The 19,435-nt window shown below is 43.8% G+C and overlaps 1 protein-coding gene across 1 annotated transcript; it reads left to right on the top strand.

The window, feature by feature from the left end:
* The first annotated feature begins 18,149 nt into the window (after positions 1-18,149).
* On the top strand, positions 18,150-19,418 carry LOC131575243 (cuticle collagen 1-like). Its single transcript, XM_058830399.1, has 2 exons — positions 18,150-18,636; positions 18,726-19,418. The coding sequence occupies exon 2, from the start codon at positions 18,969-18,971 to the stop codon at positions 19,416-19,418; it is 450 nt and encodes a 149-aa protein (XP_058686382.1). The 5' UTR covers positions 18,150-18,636; positions 18,726-18,968.
* Positions 19,419-19,435: the final 17 nt, after the last annotated feature.

Genomic DNA, 19,435 nt, shown 5'->3' with positions numbered 1-19,435 from the left:
TATTTAAAAACTCCATTCCCAGAAAGATTGATAATAAATAATCTTTATTCAGCATTTTCCATTGTGAATAGGCCAAGAAACAAGAGAGACTGCAAACAGAGAAACAAATGGGATTTTTGGATGGGAAATTCAGAGTAGCCCTTTTCTATTGAGAAGCTTTTTAGGCCTTGTGTAAGGAAGAATCTGGAGATCAGACTGACTGAACATCCAGCTTTGTGCACCTGCAGGAGTTCTGCATCCATCATTGTGGACGGGCCATAAAGGCCCATCCTGGAGGTTTATAAATGGTGCTGCCTGCTCACAGGAGCGGAGCTGGAATGAGCTCTGTTTTCACGGTTCAGCTCACGGGAGGGGGGCGCAAGCTGAACAACAAATGCAGGTTATAATTGCCCAGTCGTTCTGCTCCAAGGGTCTGGGACACTTAAATGTCACAGTATATAAATGGGAATTGTTGGAAGAAATAGAACAAAGTGATTTCAAAGGCATCTGAGTCCAGTGCTTTTGCTAGTTCATAGTACAGGTTCAAGGCTGGAGCAGATTGCCTAAATTCCCTCAGAAAGAGGCAGTGAAGGGCTGGAGGATGAGGCAGCAGCTCCTTAGTGAGTCCCGTGGTGAAAAGGTCTGGTTTTGCTAGATGGGCAGCAGCACAGTTTGGTGGTTATGGTATTCCCAATGAATGTGTGCATTCAAATCCCTGTTCGCTGAGATGGGCCGAGCTCTCCAGTTTCACTGACCTTGCCTTAGCCATGAGGTTATTCTGCCGGTGCAAAACCTGATTGCAAGCTCTGAATCCTAATATAACTTGAGCATTTGGCTTTTCCTTAAGAACTCCTGTGAGGGACACATTCATACGTTTCCTGTGGCTGCCTTAGGAGCAGGGACTGCTGTGAGTCCCCAGCTTTAACTGCAGCACTCTGCTATGGGGAATTCAAGGCAGAATCAACCAAAGGCTCCTCAGAAGAGCTGGTGGCACTGAGAATTGCTATCCTGAGAACAAGGGCCCAGGGCTGAGTTGCTCCTGCCACAGGAAAGGGGAAGGAAGGGCAGCACTGTGACAGAAAACCAGGCTTGCTGCTGCCACCCCTACTGCGGAGATAGAAAGGGTGAAGACAGAGATGCTGTTGTAGGATGGGGCCCTGCCTTTACCCTCAGCAGGAAACACTGCCCTGTCCCTGTGTCCTGTGCTGGCTGCTGCAGCCATGAGCACCAAGCACCAAGCCTGGCAGAATTCAGAAACTGTTTGGACAATGCTCTCAAGCACATGGTGTGACTCTTGGGGATGGTACTGTGCAGGGCCAGGAGATGGACTCGATCCTTGTAGGTTCCTTCCAACTCAGCTTATTCTGTGATTCTGTGATTCTCTGAGCCTTATTTCCTGGGGCTGATGCCTTGTGTTTCTGTCTGAAGTCCTGTGCCTGTGCTGTTTGTGCCCAGCATCCCCCAGTGTGGGGGGCATGTGGCAGTGTACATTTCCCTGGGGAGCTGGGGGTCTGCATCTGCAGCATGTCTGCACTTGGTGACAAAACGCTGTCTAGCCCCTGCGGAAGGCTTTGCTAATATCTAATATCTGCTTGGACTAGATGATCTCTGTAGGTCACTTCCAACAGAACTGTTTCATTCTATTCTATTCTATTCTATTCTATTCTATTCTATTCTATTCTATTCTATTCTATTCTATTCTATTCTATTCTATTCTATTCTATTCTATTCTATTCTATTCTATTCTATTCTATTCTATTCTATTCTATTCTATTCTATTCTATTCTATTCTATTCTATTCTATTCTATTCTATTCTATTCTATTCTGTTCTATTCTGTTCTATTCTGTTCTGTTCTGTTCTGTTCTGTTCTGTTCTGTTCTGTTCTGTTCTGTTCTGTTCTGTTCTGTTCTATTCTATTCTATTCTATTCTATTCTATTCTATTCTCAGAGCCATCTTACTCTTCCCAGTAATAGGGTCCCATACAGCAGGCACTTTGCAAAATATCTGGAATCAAGGTCTCCCTTCCCAAGACACAAACCATCATGGGGTGGCTGGGGCTGGCAAGGAGCAGAGCATCCCATGTTCATCCCCAGAACAATAAAACCACCAGGCAAAGGAGGGAAGGAGACAAGACAGCAGAGCTGGGCTTTACATGGCATTCCAGCTAACTGAGGAATGCAATGCAACGGTGGTACCCTGTCTCACTTCTAATGCAAAGGGTATGTTACCTGTGAATCAAATACAATGTGTTTCTGTTCTCCATTTCCTAGCTATTCTCCCCTGTATAAGGTGTTGATCTGAGTTTATTTCTTTTATCCATCTTCTTTTTTTTTTTTTTTTTTTTTTTTTTTTTTACAGTAAAGTATAGTAGAAATTAAAGATTCTAGACACTTTTGAAGGTTTAAGTAGCCCAAATTTTGGAAATTGGATTGGGGGGGAGTTTCACTATTAGATCAGTAATAGTGAATATAACGGAGTAATCACTATTAGATGTTTTCTACTTTAAAATGGTTTGCAAGCACTGAGCCCATTATGTTCTTTGATGATCTGTCACAGCTCTACCACTACTGCTTTGGGAAGCAGTACATGGGGAAACGGCTGTTGTAGAAAAGCCAGTGAGATAAATTTTGAAATAATTTTACCAACATTAGGCATCCTATTTTGGGAAGAAACTGAAGAGAAACTGAAGAGAGGAGTTTTTTGGTTTTTTTCACAGAAAATATTGACATTTCCAAAAGCAAGATATTCATAGGTGATAAGACTGATTTACAGCAATAGTGCACACAAACATTCACTTGCTCCTAGATTGTGAGCAGAAATGTCAGACTCATTTCTAAATTGGGCACTTGCACCTGTATGTGTAATATTCCAAACATAGTAGGTGCTTCTTACTGTTTCCCTATGTTTGACTTTGAAAAATCTGTTCCTTGCTAGATTGAACTCATTGCTTCTCAAGTATCTTCTCTAAATACAAGTTTGCATGTGACATTCATCCAGGAGTCCTCAGCAGATTCAGTTCTGATGCTGTACTTTCAGATGTTATTTGTTTTCATTCTTCCATAACATTTTTCAGTCCTCCCTTTCACTTCTATCTAGCTCCCAATAAACCTTTATAATCCTGATACGGTGTTTTCATAGTTTCTCCAATAATCTCTTTGAAGAGGCTGGACAAGCTAGACCATCTCTCAAATGATATAAAACATTTTCCTAATGTGGATATTATGTGTGCCAAGAAATTCCTGTGTTAGTTTGAGTACTCTCATACTGCATTCATGAATGTCAGCAGCAGTCACAGGAGCTGTCTGTCCTTGCTGGAGACTCCTTATTCCCAGGAAGGATATTTTGCACTTCTAGGTTACCACATCTGCCACTGCCAGTTCTAATAAAGTTTCCCATCCATGAACAGGAAATATTCGATCACCCACCCAAAGCCCATCAGGACTAATTCTATTCAGTATCTAAGCAATAATTCAGACAGCGAGTGTTGTGGGGGGGGAGGAGGGGGAGAAATTTATGGCCAAATACTGTCCCAGTGTCACTTTTTAAACATGACCTTTTTTTTCTGCTTCTTGTCTAGACCAAGTTCTGATCATCCAGGAAAGGCCAAAGCAAAGACACTTTAAGCAGAGAGACGTAAAACCAGGATCATGTCCCATGGTGATTTTGGATTTCCAGCAGAGCTGCTCTTCAGCTGTTTCAAGAGCCTTTACACAATCACTGTTCCCCTGCTCCTTTCTCTGCCCTGTAGGGAGGTGTCAGCACCGTGCCTCCCTCAGCACCCAGGCTGTCACAGCCTGGCTGGGGCCGTATGTGGCCGAGGTGCAGAGCAGTGCTGGGCCTGGGAGCTCTGCTGTGCCCTGGCTGGGGGGCAGAGCCCTGCCCGCTGCACCCCTCTGCAACTGCTGGACCTGTGCAGGGCAACCAGCTCCTGCTGTTCTGGCTGCTGCAGGCCTGCTAAAGGAACCAGGGCTTGTTCTGCTATCTCTATTTGTCAGAACGTTCAAATACCAAAGTTAAATCCAGGCTTATCCTCTCTTTTCTTTACATAAAAGCTTTCACTCAAAGCAGATGTTCTCAAATCTATTATCCTCTATATTGTTCATATTGGTTCTAATTTTTCCCACGTTGCTCAAAGCTCTATCCTCAGGTGACTGTTCTCTGAGCTTTCCCAGCTCAGCTTTACCTTTCAAATAAGATTTATCCATTAAAAAACAATTCTACTGCTTTTTTGCAGCTATCATTTTGTCACATATAGATTTATTCAATAAATGCTTTTAATAGCAACATTTCTAGGCTTTGTTTGTCAAGAGCTGCCAGGCTTTTACAAGCCAGGGCTGGCACAGATGCTGAATTGCCTCTCTGTACCCAGGGGAGAATTTCCTGCTGGTCATGACAGAGGTCCTGCACACACAAATAAATGAAAGGAAATTAAAAATATGTGTAGCTACATAATTCACAGCCAGTAAATGGTGAATAGTATTAGTCTTCCAGCAACTTCTGGACCTCAGCAAAGCTTCCAGTAAAAGCACAGATATGTGATTTTAATTTGCAGTTCCAAGATCTAGTGAAAAACCTAAAAGCCCAGTTTCAACACAAGCACCAGGACAGTGAACCATATAAAGGCCACCAGCAGGAGCAAATTCAGCCAACCCAAGGGCACTGGGAGCTGACAGGACAGAAGAGAGGTCAAGATCAGTATGACAAAAATATTTTGTTCATGGGTTAGCCTGAGATTAAACAGCATTGCTGTTGCCTGCCTGCTGTGTGCTGCAGGGCAATGGGTGCCCAGTATTTGTGTCTTGGTGCACGTGGCATCCACCCATGCAGGACTTCATGGGTGTCTCTTGAACAACTGTGGAAGGTGGTGGTTAAGAAAAAAAGAGGGAGTTTTTCCCTCTTTCCTGTTTCCCCAGTCCCTTCTGAGGTCTTCAGATGTCTACTGCTAAAGTGTCCTCCTTGGAAGCGCCACTGTACTAAGTTTGTCTAAAGCAAAATCAAAAGAGAAAAGAAAATACATTGCCTAATATTATTTTTTAGGTTTTTCAAGAACTCTAAACTTGTTTTGGTGCATCTTTTTCTTTATTTCAATGAAATATTTAATACAGTCACACATTTATAGGATTTCTTTTTGCTCATCTTCCTCTATTCTTTCCATACTTACCCATTCAGTCCCACAAGGACTTATTAATTAAATTCTCTCAGTACAGTGTTATCTCTCTTTAACTATCGCTATTTTCTGTACTGCAACTTGTGTACTTTGTAGAGAGGAACCAGAAAGAGCAAAGAACGAACTAAAAAGATCCCTCCAGGAATACAGTATTCGATTATACAAAGAAAACCAGCAGTTCCGATTGCTCATCCTTATTTCCCAGAGGAGGCCTCAAATGTCTTTGTTCTTTGGGTCTTTAAAAAGAATTTCTTTTTCTGGTAAAATCATTTTACCTGTGAACTGCAGGCCAGGCTTTTGGTCACATTCACCTGCTTGTGCATTAGCAACTGTTAAAATAGTTCTTCTCCATGCTCAGCCTCCAGCAAACAACTTTGGGGTATCTTGCAGCTCCACATGGCCCAGGCTCCAGGACCTTCCACCAGACCTGGGTTTCCAGGGGGGAACATGGCCTCACGTGAACCACACAGTGGGCTCTTCCCACAAACATCAGAGTGTCATAAATGTGTTATTGCTGACAACAGTGATGATGAGATCCTGGAGAGGCCAGGAAAGGAATGAGCATGGGGCCCCGCGCCCCCTCTCATCTCCTGAAGGGCTGTACTTGTTTTATGGACAAAGAACAACTCCTGCCCCCAGAGCTGTCAGTCAAACTCAGCTTCACAAGTGCTAAAGTGGCCACAAATAACAATAAGTCTTACAAACTTAAATGGGAAGTACAGTAGTATATATAATTAACAGAGCATTTCAAGCTGTGAACTCTGTCTCCTTGAAGTCCACAAGCTGTATGACTCACAGCCATCACACCTAGGGTATATGGGCACACATATACATGTCTTGATATGTTCAGTATTTTGTTCTTGTCTAAAAATAAGGTTGCAAAATGGAATGGGAAAATACACCTGTTCCCTTACACTAGGAACCTGGTATTGCCACCAGTTTACCATTCCCCAGCTGGCTAGATATTGTATCATTTATGCTGGAACTTCCCCAAGATTAATGGCATCATCTGTACAGTGTTAACAGCCTAATCTTGCTAAATCTCTTTGTTTTGAAATTTGATTGTGCCTGATCTTCTTTATTTTAATTATTTAATACATTGTAATTAATTAGATCTAACAGATTACAATTCAACCCAACATATTCACATCTGTCTGCGAGCTGTGGGAAGCACAGGACAAATCAGGCTGATTCCAGGATTTTCATTCCACAGACCAGGTACTATTTTTGCCACTGTCTTGTTTATCTGCAGGCAGATCATCTATCTTTCTGTTTCTCCAAGGGATTCCAGCTTGCTGTGTTTTTAGCCTAACTGTATCTCAGCACAGGTTGACATCTTTACACACAAGTGTTATGGAAGTATCAATAACATCCCACAGCCCATCCCGTACCCAGCTGCCTTCTAAGTGGGACTGGCTCCTGTTTAAACCGAGCACAGCAATAAAGACCACGAACATGGACACTTGTGAATATGTATGTTGTTTCAGCATAAAACATGGAAACCTCCCTTTCCTCCCCACCCACCTCACGTCAAGTTCTGGCAAGATTTTGGTACTTCCTAAAGGACAGACTTTCTGCCTACACCTTTTACTTGCTGTGCATGACAGAGCCCCATCAGAGTCATGTCAGTTTTTTCCTGAAAATGCTGCTGCTGCTGCTGCTGCTGCTGCTGCTGCTGCTGCTGCTGCTGCTGCTGCTGCTGCTGCTGCATGCACAGGCCTGGCATCCACATCCTTTGCACCATCTCTCCAACGGTGCAACTTCATTCTGCCCACATCCAGGCTGAACGGAAGAATTTCTTTTTTGCCAGGGATTAAGAGTTGTTTCTTCTGAAGGTAGAGCTGTGAGAAGAGCAAGCTTTCCTTTCCAACTGTGAATGAAATTGCCTACCTTCTCTTCCCCATCACCTTAACACAGCACTTCAGTGGGAAGAGCACCCACCCAGGACATGGAAGACCCAAATTCAATCCACTCCCCCACCTGAGAGAAGGCAAATCCATTTCTTCAGGGTGCACTCTTGCTATCAGTCTCCACAAGGGGATCCTTAGCTCCTGCTAAATGTTTGTCATATTTGTCCAAAACTTAATAACAAAGCATTGATCCTAAGGGCAACAGCAGCTGGTCTGCTGTCCAGAGCTCACAAACAAGGGTGAAAAGATTTGGTCCTGCTCTGTGCCCTAAGGACTACTTTTGCATCTTATCTGGTGATTACTGTGTAAAATAAACTCAGGATATCTTTCTGAGGAGTATCAGGGTTCCCTAGCAGCAGTAGCAGCATGACAAAATACAACCCCGCCCCATATATATAACAAATCAGACCTTGATTAAATTCATCATGAAAAGGATGGGAAGAAACAAACATGCAGAAACCCACTGCTGTTATCTCCACAAGAAGACCACATGTTAATGCCCCCCAACCTGATAAAAGACATTCCCTTTGGCGGTGTGGACAGCCAGCTGCCCAGGGTCCCTTGACAGTAAGGAACAGATGCTCCAAGGAAGACACAGCAGGTGTGACATGAAAAGAGCAGCATGTACTTGGTCCAGCAAAGATCCTGCCACGACGTTACCAAATAAGCCCCCACGAGTACCACAACTCAGAAATACTGCCTTTGCAGTATCCATGGTTTTGTGGCAGCCAGCCATCTCTAAAAATGTCTAATCAAGATTAATTAAGACCCTCCCCAAAAAAAACCCAGGAAAAACATTATCTTACTTGGGGACCTTGGTACAAAAGAGCAGAGAAAAGGACCTCTAACAAACATGGAGACTGACTTCAAAACACTCAGGGAAAAACAATTTTTGAATCCTTTTAATAATTGTCAGATCTGTAAAAATATTCAGTTAGAACAACAGTAATCTAAATAATATACTGTGCATTTTTGTCATCTTGTTTGGGGATTCTTTTCCACTCCCAAAACAGCAGAGGCTTAGCTTTAGGTAGATACACTTTCTTTTTGTAATTTATTTTTCCTCTGAAGAAAATGTGCTTTTGAATTATATGTAGGATGGATTCATGAATTTGAAGCAGTTTGCAGGCTGTTAAGGGTGAAAAGGGAGAGTTTGTGGCATTGGGGCCAGGTAGGCTCACATCCACCCCAGTAGCCATGACCACAGACTGGGAGGAACCCGCCAGGAGCTATTGTAGCCAAGGGAGAATTTGTCAGAGCAAGGAGTTTGCTGGGGAAGGGAGGAGCAAGACAAAATCACCAGCAAGGCTGGTCTGTGGGAGGAAGATCACGGCAGGAGGGAGGGCAGGAATTTTTGGTTGGTGGCAAAGCACCAAGGCACAGGAAAAGAGCACTTTAGTGCTCCATATATCCAAATGAATGTATTGAGCAGTCCTCAACCACCCTCTGAGCTGCTATGCCATATTTACTTGGAGAAGTGATCTGCTGGGGATATAAATTGTTGTATGAATGTCAGAGTGGTGCCAGGAAATGTGTAAGCCAGGGGCAGGACACGCCAAGCAAAATCCCAGATCTTCCTGGGAGTGGCACACTGCACAAGTGCCAGGAGAGGCTTCATTTACAGCAGAGGTGAAGGTATGTCAGTCTAGCTTGTTACCAAACACTTGTAGGCAAAATCTTCCCTGAGTTTGTGTCCAGATGCTGGTTTGGTGTTGCAGACGAAGTGCCTATGCACCAAGAACTTAAAAGCGTCATCAGAAAGAGAACTCCTAACTGTGCTTTCCTCATCACCAGTTACCAGTAGGAGATGGAGAAAACAAAAAGGTCAGAGAGTCAGAGAGTTTCTTCATCAGTGCTGAGCAGCTGTAGACTGCATTGACAGACAGATATAAGCCTGGAATTCAGGACATTTTGAGAACTTCCTGCCTGAACATCAACCATAGCTCTAGCTGGACACCTCCAAATCTCCACTTTGTCTTATAAACTGCTTCTTAAAAAAACCCTACCCCACATGATTTCTGATAGTTGCAGGATACAGTATAGACCTTTCTACATCCCATGAGACTATCTGTGGATCTCAACTGTAATAGTGATTTTTTCTTCAGCCAAATTTTGAAACTAGATAGACTTCATTCTTCTTTTATTACCCTCCTTTTCTGTTTTCACAGTAAATGGAACATTTTCTTCACCTTCTCTGAATAATTGGCTTAATCCATAGCCTAGCAAGTCTTCCTGTACACTGTTGTCTTCATAAAACTTTTTGCATTTGCAGGCGTGAGCTGTAACCAGCTCTGGTGACAGTTTTTCTGTAAAAGAAGAAAAATGACATTGTAAAATCTGGAACTGATCAACAAATCTGTTGGTGAAGCTCAGAGCAACTCACAGCATGCTGAAGTTAGTCTACTGCTATTATTGCTGCTCACATGTTGCTTATCATATCATAAAGATCATCTGGTTACAGCCTAGTTGCACTCTTAATTAGCCAACCCAGAAGTCTGCCAAGTTTGAAAAAAAACCAAAATAGTTTAACTGAGAAGTGAGAGATTAACTATTTGAGAGATAATATCATCTATAAACTTGGTAGTCTTGTTCAGGAGTTTAACCTTTTTCTCATCAAAACATCCTTTTCAAGTTAAGTAATACAAAAAATAGAACCCAAAAAGTTGGGTGAAAAAATTACTCCCTACTCTGTGAGACCTTAGACCTGGATTTTTTTCCTTCAAATATATTTCTTTTGGGCTTAGGTTCAAAGTTTACCCTAGATAAATGACAAGAAAGATTGGCTTGGTAACTCTGGCGCTGGCTTGCAAATATGATCTGAGCCCCTTTTTCAGCCTGAGGTTTTTCCATATGGACACAGGGAAATCATATGGACATTTGTCTGAGAGCTCTGTCCCTACAAAGCCTTTCCCTGCAGGACTGGGTGTAGATGTCAATTTGCTGCTGACCTTCAAACTACTATAAAACTGTAACTTGGCCACACTGCAACTACTCCCACTAATTTTATACTTCCTGGGGCTTATCTATTATGCAAAACCAGTCAGGTTTCACAAGCTGGAAGTTGTGTAGAAGAGCGGCTTTTATCACAGCCCAGTACTATACATGTGTGTAGTCTTTGTTTTGACATCAGCTTAATTGCATCCTGTTTAGATAATTGACCAGAGAAGAACTACAAAAATTTCCAGGCCAGATATGTTATCCATCTTGTGGAATAATCTGATAGAAAGGACAAAGGAGGCAGGGCATTTTTCTTTGTTTCTCTTTTCTCATATCAGTTGATTTATAAAATATACAATTCTCACATGTTTTTTAGAGTAATACAGACCCTGTGGGACAGTTGTAAAACCCCATATAAGAATATTATAAAACCATTGCAATGTACTATTTGAAATGTGCACATAGATTAAAAGGTAATAATTTGCTTCATTCTAGTTAGCCTCTCTTAAAGTAGACTCATTAGCTCCCACACACAACAGCTGGGTCTTCAAAATGTCAGGTAGCTGACTAGGGGGCATGATAAGAATCCACAAATGTTTGAGGAGTATAAATATCAAAGCCGGAGATTCTCCAGTCAGGATGGAAAGGAGTAAGTACCAATTAGTTTTGTTACAACCATTGACAGGAGCACATCCTAACAGCCTGGTGGAACTTCCTGGATGAAGAAAAAGCCAGCCATTAACTGGCTCACACCAGGGTATATCTGAGACCTCATTTCTAAATCAGACAGGATTCTTAGACTGGTTAAGTTACAGGAATTGAAGCTGAGCCAGGAGAGCAAAGGGAATACAAAGATAGTAACAGACTCCAGAGATCCTGTGAGGAAAAAAGGTGTTCAGGGCTAAAAGGAGGAAGAAGAAGCAGGGCAAGAGAATCAAGTTGTTCTGTAAGAAATTAAACAAACAAGGTGGGGTTTGATTGATTGTTTTTATAGTCTTAAGTTCCTTGTCTCCTAAAATCTCCTGTGCCATTACAACCTCAGGTTCTCTTCCAAGGCCCACTGTCTCTAGGGCACGTGCTATGCTCAATCAAAATACTTTGAGCCCACTCCATCAGGCTGGAAGCTCTCAGCCACTGTGTAAGGGCTGCATCCACCTGCCTCTTCCTCAGCACAGGCATTTCATTACGCGTTTTGTCCTCTGTACAGCTGCAGTTTTTCACAGACCTTGTTTATCTTGAGATTTCAGCTCATCTTTCAAATTTGCTGGAAACCCAGTCCTAAAGTTTTTCAGGGGAATTGCTAAATGTACAGAGAGATAAACAACACAATCTCACAAACCTAACTTCAAAGTCAACCAGGCTAAAAAACCACCAGGTTTTAATTTCTGATCCTGTTCATACTAAATGCCGTCTAACACTTCGGCAGCAGTTTGTGACCCTGAGATCTTCCTTCAATATTGTATCAAGAATATAAAAGAAATTCTGATAAATGTAGTCAGTATAAAATAAAGTGAGTTGAAATTGGTTGCTGGGATGCAAAACTGAAGCTGACAGGCAGTTGTGAGGAAACTTGCAAGAAAATGCTTATTTTATGTATTTCTTTGGGACTTATCAGCCTGGAGCTGTCAAGATGGTTTTGCACATGCTCGGCAGTGAAAACAAGGGAACTGAGCAATTTTACCAGTAGAAAATGTAAATTCCTCCTGCATTAAGAAAGCTTCAAGATTAGAAGTGCTATTAATGCCTATAATTTGAATAAAGTTACTTTAGTATGTATTTAGAGGCCTAAGTTTTCCTTGTAAAACTACATTCTGAATTTCTTTAGTAGCCTGTTGTGATAATTTTGTCACGGGCTTGTGGAAATCTAAGTAAAATATATTAGTAAATTTACCTCCATCCACAGTTCTATCAGACTGTTCAGATACCAGTAAGTGATTAATGAGGTTTTTTACTCTTGAAATAAAAAAGCACCACCTTATAAAATGACCTTTGAAGTGCTGTCTCATTTTATTTTTAACTTCAAATTATTATCTGATAAACAATTCACTGTATTAAAAATTCCTTGGATTACCTTATACAAATATAGGTTAAATACGTTATCCATTGATCCTTTTAATGGCAAATGTTTAGAGTGAGAGTTTAGAAGTTGGTGTGTATCCTATAGGAGCTATGCTGTTTCATTTTTTAGGTCCTCCAGAAATCCTCAGAACATACCTTATGAGACGTGCACCTTAGTATTTTCTTTCTGATCCCTTCAACTCCAACAACTATGTTCTGTTTCTAAAGAATGCAAAGAAAATAAATAATTTATCTTTAAAAAATAGGAGACAAATTCAGGATAAATGCATGCAAGATAAGAAACTCTGAAATTAAGTGGCACAACTGATTTGAACCAAGACATTATGGAGCCTTTCTCCTGACAATCAACATTAAAATAACATTAGCTAGTAAGAACAAATAAATAAAAAATAAGTCCAAAAATAAATCAAAGTAGGTATAATAGGATGATGTTAGACTCAAGTTTGCTTCAAGACATCCTGTCTCTTCTGGCAACACTTTTTAAGTGTTATCCTGTTCACTCAAGAGCAGTTACACACAGCAGAAATGAATACAAGCTAAAGAGTTCTGAGTTCCCAAATCCCAATGGCTATTGTTTGCAAAGAGTAAAGAACTGTATTCATCTACAAATGAACAGGATTACTCTGGATTCAGTAATGCAGTAACTCAGCCCCGTGTGAAGGATTGGGATAAGGCTGATGCCCAGTTAATTTATCAATGCCATGCTAAACTCGTACGTGCAGCCCCAGAGGACTCAGGTTCAGTCAGTGCTCCCAGAGGAGCAGGTGCCCAACCACCTTCATGCATCTCAGGGCACAGCGTGCCCATCTTGGCACCATCCCTCTTGCTACCTGTAGGGAGAAATGGTGAAAAAAATAGATGTGATGGGCTCTTTGGAATATATGCAAATACCTCAGCAGTAGGCAAGCAGATAGGAATGAGAATATAATAAAGTCATAATCTATAAACCATGTATATTCTACTTGCAGGCTTCTGTCTAGCCAAGTGTTTTCAAACATTCATATTAAATCTCCTTCTTGTTGCTGATGGTGGAGATATTTCATTTTGCTTCTTCAAAGTTCTGATGACTACAGCAACATCCCTAAAACACTTGCTCCCTTGCTGAATCTCAAAATAGTCTGATTAATCAACCTTACTCATGAGTGATGAACTTTGTTCTTACATGCAACTTTTGAGTTCATATCTAATATTGTAAGATCAGTGCAGTTACAGATACAAAGTGGATTTTCCCTGAGAAAACAGATACACCCAAAGCAATGGTACAATGCCTTTTTCAAAATGAGCTCTCTCAACAACTCAAGAATTTACACACTTTTACAATGTCACTAACGTGCTTGAACACTACAATAAAATAAATAAATGAGATTCAGGACCTATACAAAAGTACAAAAATGCATATATGTATGTGACAGCCTCACCACCCAGACCTCTCAAACCCTCCTTTCTGAGTCATTGCAGCACTGTAAGTGCAGCCAATTCTTGATGTTTTCCCCCAACTCATACACTGAGGGTCAGAAATAAAGTTCTTTAGAGTAAATTCAGCTCTTAGTGACCTCTCTGAAAACTTACAGTCTTTCATAAGTTTCAGGAGCTTTTTCTAAACAAGGAAGACCAGCATCTAGCTTTCTTTCTCAGAAAGGTCAGTAGGAAGCAAAGAGCAGTGCTGATTTATCTTCATCACTTGGTGACAAGTTCTGTGAAGGCAGTTGCTATTTTACATTACTTTTTTTCAGAATCAGGGGATGTGGTAACATACAATTCATCATTTCTATGGCATTTATTTGTTGGGTATCCTGACATCCTTCTTGGATACTTGTCACTGCTGACAAGATGTTTGCAAACATTTTAAAATTATTTTGGTGGAAAATATCTTTGCATTTTACTGACAGGTGAATTGGAGGAATGACCCTCAGGGACACTTCCCACCATGCACTAACTCTCTAATATATATACCTAAATCCATCCATATACAAGACCACTTGAGGATTTGAATCCAAGGTAAAGGATTATTTATGCAGGATTCACTGGTTTGTTGATTCTTTGGCTAAATTTGTAATTTTTATTAAAGAAAACTAGACTACAAACAGACAGATGAGGAGATTACAGAATGTTTGATGAAGCAGAGAGAAAGGCCTTGTGAGATCGAGCAGCTCCAACTACTTTCCACTCAGTGATGGAAAATAGTAGCGTTATCCACAATTCATGTTTTATCACTGGCACCAGACAGAGAGTCAGAATCTGACTCATTTTAGAACACTGGGGATGGGGGAGGGAACAAGAAAGAAAAGAATACTCTAAATGCATGCATCCTTCACTAAAGTCTTTCAGGTGGGTCAACCTTCAAGAGTGTCCCGAGGACGAAGGGTATCTGTTGCTCCAAAAGCACCATCGGACTACAAAGGAGGTGAACAAAAGATCTCGTTCCCTTGTGCAAAGCTTGAAGTTTGGCTTGCAAATCACAGGCAGTGGCCAAGGAAAAAGATAAAGATCGGTACGATATAATCCTAAAAATGTCAAGAAATGTTTTTATTCTAGAAAGGTTGTAATAATTGAAGGATCTTACTTTTGCTAAGTGGGGGGAAGGAAATTCAAAACCCTACAGAAGCACACAAAGGCTGCATAAAAATACACCCATATGCATATGATTATGTAGCCTGAGAATCAGCACATAAAGGTATGTAACAAAATCACAACAGTCAGGATTTTTAGGAAGCAACCTTTAACAGTAGGAGAGCACACGACAGAGCTGCCAGCTCTTCTTTTCTTCCCTCTGCAGGCCGTAAATTTGCAGAATCATCTCCTGGTCTCTGGGGAAATGCCCTTTGCTAGGCTGCCTTTCCTCATTTTCCTGTTCCCAGAAAAAAAAAAAAACCAACAAAAAACAAACAAACAAACAAAACACCAAGAAAAAAAGTCCCACAAAGACTAACCGTCAGTAACTCAGAACATCTCCATATTCTAGCAGCAGCCTGGTTAGCACCAAGAGTCACCACCACTGAGCCTTCCAGTCCTGACAGCACTCACCCACTTCTAAGAGCTATTCCTATGGATTTCCTGGGTTGTCTTTCCTGGTTTGTGTGAGGGTGACCCCACAAAATCCTGTCATCCTCTTCCAGTATGGAGATAATCCTACCTTGTACTCATCTACTTTTAATTAATTACATTTAAGCACAGGAAAGAATAACTAAGCACTTGTGGAGAAAGGATGGGAGGGAAGAAGAACTAAAAGCTGTTTTAGAGGGGAAATAAAAGATATCTGGAGTAATTTTCTCCCCTCCCCATGCCTCCATTTCTTCTTCTCATTTAAGAAAGTAAAGTAAGAATGAGTGTAAATAAACATGAATATATGTACTTTTATATGCAAACGTTTCTAACTCTACAAATGAGTTTTTGCTGCTGGCTGTCGCCTGACAGTCTGAGATAGTGAAAGTGCAAGTCATTGAACAAAAAGCTGTGAGGAGAGCAACACAGAAAATGCATCTGAAGAACAGAAAAGCTGCTTAAAGCCTAGGTTTTTGAGAGATCGAGTTCCCTGGTGAAAACTGCAAGAAGCAAGACAAAATAGAACATTCCACAATGGGGGAAAAGTGCAGGAAATATATGAATAGAAGACAGCAGGTGAGTATCTGTTTAAGAGACAGCATATGCAAAGGTGAGTAATGTCTAATTCCTTGGATCTGATTCAAATGGCAGCGTTCATGAAATCCAGAGGAGTGGAAATAGTGTTTGGCAAAAATAACCCATTTAAAGGGGAAAGAGGGCAGCATCTATTGACACACAGGGCTGTTAGCAAACAAAGCTATGGTTAGTGGCAATTAGGGTTGTTGCAGTAGATGCTCCGTTCACTCCAAAACCAAAAATAATGGAAAGGACAAAATGGAAAGGCTAATGTTTTCCTTCCATAAAACTATTAATGCTGCCTACAGTATTGCAGCCTACTTCACACGGGGTTCCCCTATATTTCCTGGAAATATCAAAAAGCAATACACACTTGTGCTTCATCTAATGCATGCTACAGTCTGGGTTCTTTATGCACTTTTAAGGATTACAATTTTTCCTGTATCAGTTAATTTTTCATCGTGGTACCAGAAAATATTCAAGTACCTCTGAAAATGTATGCTCTATATTTGGGTGGTTGCCATTTCAATGAGACTCTTGTACAAAATAAGGGTTTTTAGCTTATGTTAAAAATGAACTCTGTAACATAACTTGAAACAAGTTGCAGCAAATGCTGTGCCATCATACCATCTGTGTTCAAGTACAGCTCTAAAGCTCTTCTATTGCTTCCTAAAGTGGAAAATAATGGTAAAAAATAAAAACAGATAAGATGAAGTATTGTGTATTAGAATACATTATGAACCTGAGCCTTACAATGTTTGTTTCAAAATCCCCCTCTGTACCTGTATACTCCAATGAAGCATTGTTTGGAAACCAAAGAGGAAGGTTATAGTCTTCACATTTAAATTAAGCAACAGCGATGTTCTCACCTGACACAGCTAGTAAATTCTGGTGAGCTTCACTCTACACAATATTGCCTATTTTGCTTTTTTTAGCTCTTTTCACAGGCTTTCCAACAATATTCCATAGGAACATGAGTGAAATTCATTAAACCCTGGAGTTAATTGAAGGAACTAAAACTGATGAGAAATATTTTTTTTAATATCCCACTGTTAAATTAACGTCTAAGATAACAGAGGTTGACGGACAAAACTTACGTGGAGTACAATATATATTATGACAAACCCCAACATACATCTTAGGCCACAAGGAAGTGTAGTAAGAAATCCAGAAACAAACTCTGCAGGTAAAATGCCACCACGGAAGAACTAACTGCTCTTTATATGATACAATGAAAAAAAAGCCTAGTTCTTGAAAAGTCAGCTTTGCCATGAGGGTCTTAAAGTGGCACCTTTTTGATATTCAGTCAAAATACAGGATCACTGTTTTGAAGATGGAAGTGACCCTGTTCTGATCACTTTATCTCACTCTCAGGTCTACAGTCACTTTATCACTGCAGGGTGCAAGGAAAACAAGGACTACATTGGGAAGCTGTCCTGGAACTGCCTCGAAAAGACAGAGAGAGGCGTGCAGGCAAGAGCAGGAGGCAGCGCATCTGCGGGAGAACCTGTAGGTGCTGTTTTCTCTGGTACCGAACCAACCTGCTCCCGGCCACTCTAAAACACAACTACGTCCATAACTTCCTCTTGCTTTCCCGGAAGCAAGCACCTCACTCTTCCTACGCTATCCCCTCACTCTGCCCCACCGGCAGATTTTTATGACTGCAGACATAAATACAGGCCCCTCCTGCGCCGGGGCTCTTCCTGCGGGAGCTGTTCCGAACAATCAGTGAACGAGTCCGGGTGCTCCGGCGGGAGTCGCTCGGGGAGCTGCGGCCGCACAGCCGGGATAGCCCCACAGCCGGGATAGCCCCACAGCCGGGATAGCCCCACAGCCGGGGTACAGCCCCACAGCCAGGATAGCCCCACAGCCGGGATAGCCCCACAGCCGGGGTACAGCCACACAGCCGGGATACAGCCCCACAGCCAGGATAGCCCCACAGCCGGGATAGCCCCACAGCCGGGATAGCCCCACCGCCGGGGTATAGCCCCACAGCCAGGATAGCCCCACAGCCGGGATAGCCCCACAGCCGGGATACAGCCCCACAGCCGGGGTACAGCCCCACAGCCGGGATAGCCCCACAGCCGGGATATAGCCCCACAGCCGGGATAGCCCCACCGCCGGGGTATAGCCCCACAGCCAGGATAGCCCCACAGCCGGGATACAGCCCCACAGCCGGGTTATGGCCCCACAGCCGGGATAGCCCCACAGCCGGGATAGCCCCACAGCCGGGATACAGCCCCACAGCCGGGATAGCCCCACAGCCGGGATAGCCCTACAGCCGGGGTACAGCCCCACAGCCGGGATAGCCCCACCGCCGGGGTATAGCCCCACAGCCAGGATAGCCCCACAGCTGGGATACAGCCCCACAGCCGGGTTATGGCCCCACAGCCGGGATAGCCCCACAGCCGGGATAGCCCCACAGCCGGGATACAGCCCCACAGCCGGGGTACAGCCCCACAGCCGGGGTACAGCCACACAGCCGGGATACGGCCCCACAGCCGGGATACGGCCCCACAGCCGGGATACAGCTCCGGGCACGTGACCTCAGCCCGAGGTTTTCTGTGAGGTTTGCACCGACCAGGAACCGGGCGGAGAGCTCGCCGGGGTCTCCCGAAGGCACGGCAGCCTGCAGCAAGTCCCCGGGAGGGAATCCCCCTCCCACTCTGGAGATCTCTTGGCCCATGGCACTGCCAGATACAACGTGAATCTAGAAGAGAACCTTTAGCCTACCTGGCCCTTTTCACAATATATACCGGCGTGCTTTCTCCGTCTTACTACTCTCCATTTTATTTCTAATCCTGTGAGACAGTGCTGATCCCAGAGCTCAGGAGAAAGCGGGAGAGGTCAGGACACTGCATACTTGAGACAGGGATTCAAGCTGGGGCATGCTGTTCAGAGGGGACAAGTGAATGCCGACTTCCAAGACCTTTAGAAAACAGGGTGGGTTTTGTTTTGTTTTTTTTTTCAGAAAATGAAAAAGCATTTCCAACAACAGCAGTGTTTATTAATTGTCTTCCTACTCCTGTCAGCACGTTCTCATCAACGTTTGGGTGGTGCTGTCCGAAATGCCCGCTTGCCTGTCCCAGGGAGAGGCTTCCAGAGGGACCGTCCTGCGCCTGCAGAGCCGCTGAGCGCCCATCCGCCAGCCCTGGGAGGGTCCCCCAGGGCCCTGCCGGCATCCCGGGTCTCCCATCTTCTTCTGGACATCCCGTTTTTAACCCTCAGCATGTGTCGCGCTCACGGTGCAGGATGAGGCTCGGGGGCGCGGTTCGATGGGGAGCCGTCCCGCAGCCGCGCCTGTACCGGGACAGTCCCGGCCCCCCCGTACCCTGGGGGCTCAGCCACCCAGCCACGCACGGGGCTCGGCGGAGCTTACTGGGGACACTGGGCGCTCCGGGCGGCACAAAGCCTGGAGAGCCCGCCGGGGGTGCGCGGGGGCGGCGGTGACATCCGCGCACACCCCGCGGCCGTACGAGGAGGCGGTGCTGCCTCCCCCGCTCTGTGCCGCAGGCGCGGGCAGCGCTCCACCGCCCACGGGCGGGTGCGGGGGTCTCCCCGCCGGGCCGGGGCCGGTGCTGCGGGAAGGGCGGGACGCGGGCCCGAACTTGCGGCACCCCCGGGACCCCCCGCTCTGCTCGGGGGTGGGGGCGGGGGGTGCAGGCGCGCGCTCTCGGGCGGGGCCGCCGCCGGCTCTGGGCGTGACCGCGGGGTGGGGGAAGTGAGGGGGGGGGAGGTTCGC

This window comes from Poecile atricapillus, chromosome 2 (assembly GCF_030490865.1).
Source record: "Poecile atricapillus isolate bPoeAtr1 chromosome 2, bPoeAtr1.hap1, whole genome shotgun sequence".
NCBI lineage: Eukaryota > Metazoa > Chordata > Aves > Passeriformes > Paridae > Poecile > Poecile atricapillus.
This window is presented reverse-complemented; position numbering and strand designations above follow the sequence as displayed.